Source organism: Mastomys coucha, chromosome X (genome assembly GCF_008632895.1).
Source record: "Mastomys coucha isolate ucsf_1 chromosome X, UCSF_Mcou_1, whole genome shotgun sequence".
Lineage (NCBI taxonomy): Eukaryota > Metazoa > Chordata > Mammalia > Rodentia > Muridae > Mastomys > Mastomys coucha.
In genome coordinates, this window is record NC_045030.1 from 145,173,985 (window position 1) to 145,179,545 (window position 5,561).

General features: G+C 41.5%; 1 protein-coding gene across 3 annotated transcripts in view; it reads left to right on the forward strand.

Annotated features, from left to right (window-relative positions):
* Positions 1–32: 32 nt before the first annotated feature.
* LOC116089874 (lysine-specific demethylase 5C) overlaps positions 33–5,561 on the forward strand; it is a 27,975-nt gene continuing 22,446 nt past the window's right edge. For all 3 annotated transcript variants that reach the window (XM_031369470.1, XM_031369480.1, XM_031369488.1), the window contains exons 1-5: positions 33–188; positions 266–468; positions 1,451–1,609; positions 3,425–3,544; positions 3,659–3,817. In XM_031369470.1, the coding sequence (XP_031225330.1) occupies positions 140–188; positions 266–468; positions 1,451–1,609; positions 3,425–3,544; positions 3,659–3,817 (690 nt within the window). In that variant the 5' untranslated portion in view covers positions 33–139. The remainder of the gene's footprint in view (positions 189–265; positions 469–1,450; positions 1,610–3,424; positions 3,545–3,658; positions 3,818–5,561) is intronic.

Below are 5,561 nucleotides of genomic sequence, written 5' to 3' on the forward strand. Positions count from 1 at the left end.
TAGGATTGGGTAGTCTGTTCCAAATAGTAATCTTGACTCATTTAATTTCCTACTTTCTTTGTAGCCGGAACCCACAGAGGAAGACATTGAAAAGAATCCAGAACTGAAGAAGCTACAGATATATGGAGCAGGCCCCAAGATGATGGGGCTGGGCCTAATGGCCAAGGATAAGACTCTGCGGAAAAAAGGTGAGACCCAAGATACTAGGGCTGGCTTCATATAGAGGGAGAAAAAAGGACTGTAAATGTTTCAGATTTAAATTTAGAACCACTTTTTTCTCCTACAGATAAAGAAGGGCCTGAGTGTCCCCCCACTGTGGTGGTAAAGGAGGAATTAAGTGGGGATGTCAAGATGGAATCAGCCTCACCCAAGACCTTCCTAGAAGGCAAGGAAGAACTGAGTCATAGCCCTGAGCCCTGCACCAAGATGACCATGAGGCTTCGGAGGAACCACAGCAATGCCCAGTTTGTAAGGACCCAGCCCTGACTTCCTAGAGCTCTGCTTCTCATCCCTTCAGTGAGCATTTCTCCAGCATGGCACTGGACTAGGTTGCATTAAGTAGTAAAATGGATTTAGAGGGCCCTGCCTGCAGGCAACTTACTTAATTGGGGAAAACAAGGACAGCTAATTTGGAATAAAAACCAAAACAGAGTAAACAGCTACTGTTCACATAAGGTGCTAGGAGGAGACTCCTATTGTCCAGTGCTTCAGGATAAAGGCTAAGATCTTCATTATCTTCATTATCATGCATGATCCAGTCCCTGCTGACCTCTAACCTCATTGTCTACCACTGCCTACCTCACTTTTCAGCTATTGCTGTTCTGAACTACTTGTAGGTATATTCATTTTTTTTTCCTTCAAGAGATGTACCAATATTTATTTTATAATCTTAGATTCCTTGTACATATGTTTTTGTTTTTGTTTTTTTTGCCTCAAAGAATTTATGCTCTGCTCTAATTGCCAAGTACCAGCATGCTTTCAAGCTTCATTTATTCCAACTGTCCTCTTCAGAATGAAGTACTTCCTTGCATTCCTCCCTCATCTCTAAGTATTACAAGTGCTGCTTCCTTTTCTGGGTAACCAAAGTATTACTTATGGGCTGCTATGGCTGTTTTCAGTTGTTATGAATAGAGTACTGTGTGCCTCTTGAAGGCAGATACCAGATTTTCCTCATCTCTGCCATAGAACACTGTTTATCAAATGAATAAAATTGAGAAGATTGAAGACTAATAAAGACTTCTCATATCTGTATTTATCTGGGAAGTGGTATATGCATGCAACTGAACTCCAGGCCTTGAATGACCAGCCTGTTTAGGGCCATGAACAACCCAGCCAGCAAACACCTCTGATTTCTAACAGAACTCTCTGGAACAGGATATTGTCTGGAGGGGCCTGGTGTTTGAAGACTGGGCAGGGCCTATATTCATAACCTTTTGCTTTTCTCTGGCAGATTGAATCATATGTATGCCGAATGTGTTCCCGAGGAGATGAAGATGACAAACTCTTACTGTGTGATGGCTGTGATGACAATTACCACATCTTTTGCCTGCTGCCTCCTTTGCCTGAAATCCCGAAAGGTGTCTGGAGGTGTCCAAAGTGTGTCATGGCGGTAAGGCCTTCCTAGTCCCAGTCCACATGGGATATCTTTGCCTGCCTTTGTATAGTCTAAGGGGAGCCTTCTGCCTCAGCCATAGTATTATTGTTTTGGGACCTCAAGTTCTGCAGAACTTTGTGAGAAAAAAATGTAATTTATGCTCCTGTCCTCTGGGAGCTCCCAGACTATCTGTGGGGTATTACAATTAGATGGACTGTGTGTGGTGATGAACTATGCGTACTGACATGTAAGCAGATATTAAAATTGATATTAGAAATCCTGAGTTGTAGTTGACCAGATAGGAAAGGTGGGTTGGTTGGTTGGTTGGTTGGTTGGTTTGGTCTGTTTGTTTAGTTGAGATAGGGTCTTATTCCGTAGTACAGGCCAGCCTCAAAATTTTATCAGTCCTTCTTCCTCAGCCTGCCAGAGCGTGGGATTATAGGTATGAGCCACCATGCCCAGGAAAATTAAGGGTAGTGATTAAGAATGAGCTTTAAATGATAGGATTAACTAGCTATAGATAGAACAATCTTTTGTTTCAAATTCACTTTGTGACCCAGGTAGGTTTTACATTTGGAGTCCCCCCTCAGCCTTCAAAGTAACTGGAATTGTAGGCCCGCACCATCAGTCCTGGCTAGAAATAAAAAGATTTTTTTTGTTTTTTTTTTTTAAAGATTTATTTATTATTATTCATAAGTATACTGTAGCTGACTTCAGATGCACCAGAAGAGGGCGTCATATCTCATTATAGGTGGTTGTGAGCCACCATGTGGTTGCTGGGATTTGAACTTAGGACCTTTGGAAGAGCAGTCAGTACTCTTACCCACTGAGCCCCAAAAAGTGTTTTTTTATGTGAGTACACTGTAGCTGTCTCAGACATACCAGAAGAGGGGGTCAGATCTCATTACAGATGGTTGTGAGCCACCATGTGGTTGCTGGGATTTGAACTCAGGACCTTTGGAAGAGCTGTCAGTGCTCTTAACCGTTGAGCTATACCCCAATAAAAACTTTTTAAATGCCCTTTTGATTCCCAAGTATTTTCTTTTTTCTGTCTTACATATAATTATCTTTAATTTAAAAAAAATCTTGTTCTATAGTTTATAAAGACTTCTAATGTCATATTTTGTCTGTATTAAATGAAGATAGGAAATTTTATCAAATGAATATAATGATTACTTGCTTTCCTCCTATTATGGTATTTAGATTTGGTTCATGTTCCAGGTAGGGAAACAGGATTTTTCAGGAACAGATATTCAGGAGAGACTTTGCCTAGGGCAGGTAGGTATAGTGTGGTAAGGAAGAGCCACAGAAGCGGCAGTGAGGGCCAAGTGCCCCAGATGTCAAGGGTTACAGGTGGTTGTGGCACTTATGTGAGTGTTGGGAATTGAACCTGGGTCTTCTGCAGGAACAAGAAGTGCTCAGCCAGGCGGTGGTGGCACACGCCTTTAATCCCAGCACTTGGGAGGCAGGGGCAGGCAGATTTCTGAGTTCAAGGCCAGCCTGGTCTACAGAGTGAGTTCCAGGACAGCCAGGGCTACACAGAGAAACCCTGTCTCAAAAAAAACCAAAACAAACAAACAAACAAAAAAGAAGTGCTCTTAACTGCTGAACAATGAGCAAAAGTATGAGAGAAGTGCCTTTGGCTTGAATACATGTGATAAGCTCATGTTGGAAGGAGGAAAAGAGCTGTAAAGCAAGGCTTTCCCTAGGATCCCAGAAGGCTGAGTGAGGGCAGTTCTCCCTCCCTACTTTTATCCCTTGTTTTAGTTCCACTTGAGATGATTTGCTCTTTGCCTCTATTTTTATAAATTGTTCTCTTTTGGGTTTCAGGAGTGTAAGCGGCCCCCTGAAGCCTTTGGCTTTGAGCAAGCTACCCGGGAATACACTCTGCAGAGCTTTGGAGAGATGGCTGACTCCTTCAAAGCTGACTACTTCAACATGCCTGTGCATGTAGGTGATGGAGGGCTGGGGTTGTGTTGGGACTAGGTTCATAGCCACTGGTACTGTACCTCCCTGAATTAATGTTGTCAGGATAAGATGTCATTTACCATCCTGTTCCCCCAGATGGTACCCACAGAACTTGTAGAGAAGGAGTTCTGGCGGCTGGTGAATAGCATCGAGGAAGATGTAACTGTGGAATATGGGGCTGATATCCATTCCAAAGAATTTGGCAGCGGTTTCCCTGTCAGTGACAGTAAGCGGCACCTAACCCCAGAGGAGGAGGTGAGTAGGTGATTCTCATGGTTATCTGTCAAGTTCTGTGGGCTTGGTCAAGTTATTTAGTGTCTGAAAGACATCGAAATCCCTTTTTATGCCTGTCTCATGTAGTTACTTTGAAGTGTAGATGAAGTGCTATAAAGAACACAGCCTACAGAGTATCTGGAATGTGCATACATGCGATGCTGTTTTAAAAATTCTTCTCTCATATATTACATCCCATCACTGTTTCACCTCTTTCTAGCCTCCCCACCTCATGTTCCCTCTCCCCTACATCCACTCCTCTTCCATTTCCCTTCAGAAAAAAAACAGGCCTCCCAAGGATATTAACTGACCTTCTGAGCCTGTTTCCTTATGTGTAATATGGGGATATATTCTTTTTTTCTAGTTGTTTTGTTTTATTTTGGTTTTTGGTTTTTGAGACAGGGTTTCTCTGTGTAGCTCTGGCTGTCCTTGAACTCACTTTATAGATTAGACTGGCCTCAAACTCAGAGATCCTCCTGCCTTTGCCTCCCAAGTGCTTGGGTTAAAGGAGTGTTCCACCACTGCCTGGCCTGCAAATTTGTTATAAGAATGATGTGAGCCGGGCGGTGGTGGCGCACGCCTTTAATCCCAGCACTTGGGAGGCAGGGGCAGGCGGATTTCTGAGTTCGAGGCCAGCCTGGTCTACAGAGTGAGTTCCAGGACAGCCAAGGCTACACAGAGAAACCCTGTCTCGAAAAAAACAAAACAAAACAAAAAAAAGAATGATGTGAGAAGTAGGTAAAGTGCCCTAAGGAGTGCTAGATCCTTTCGTATGTGTTCTGTAAGGAGAATTGAGAGTCCAGGCTTAACTGATTGCAAAAATACATTTGGGTTCAGATTTTTGATTTGCTTGTTTTGTTTTTGTTTCTGGCTTGTTAGGTTTTAATTTGAACTTTTGAAAATTTGATGCATAAAAATATTAAAATTCTACATATTAGGTCTGAAGAGATGTCTGCTTTTGCAGAAGACCCAAATTTGATCCAAGCACCCACATTGGGAAGCTCACTACTAGCTGTAACTCTAGCTCCAGGAGATCCAACATTCTTTTCTGGGCTCTGTGTGTACTTAGGTAGAACACATGTATACACTTAGTTAAAACTAAAAATTAATCTCAAGAAATAAATTACTTGTATTTATGGGATACCATGTGATATTTCTAAAACATAAATACATTGTGTGAACCAGTGCATATTCTGAAACATTTTTTATTTTGAAAACATTCAAAATCTTTTCATAAAGCTTTTTAAAATGTGTAGTACATAATTAGTGTATCTAGTCGTCCCTCTGTGCAATAATATACAAGAATGTCCTGCTTCTGTCTAACTTTAATTTAGTATTCATTAATCAATCTTTTTGTGTATCTCTCCCTCCCCTTGCACTCCCCTGCTTCTAGGAACCAACTTTTTACTTTTAACTATCAAAGAAATCAACTTTTTTATATTCCACATTGGAATGAGATCACATGGCACTGGCCTTCCTGTACCTGGGTTATTTCACTTAATGTGGTGATAACCAGTTCCATCTGTGCTGCCACAAATAATAGGATTTTATCCTGTTTAATGGCTGAATCCAGTGTGTATATTATATGTTACATTTTCTTTAGTTGATAGACATTTTAGGCAGGTTTCCTTCTCTTGGCTGTTTTGTAAATAGTGGTCCAGTAAACATGGGAGTGCAGATATCTTTTCAAAATCCCAATTTTGTTTCCTTTGGTTATAGAACCTGT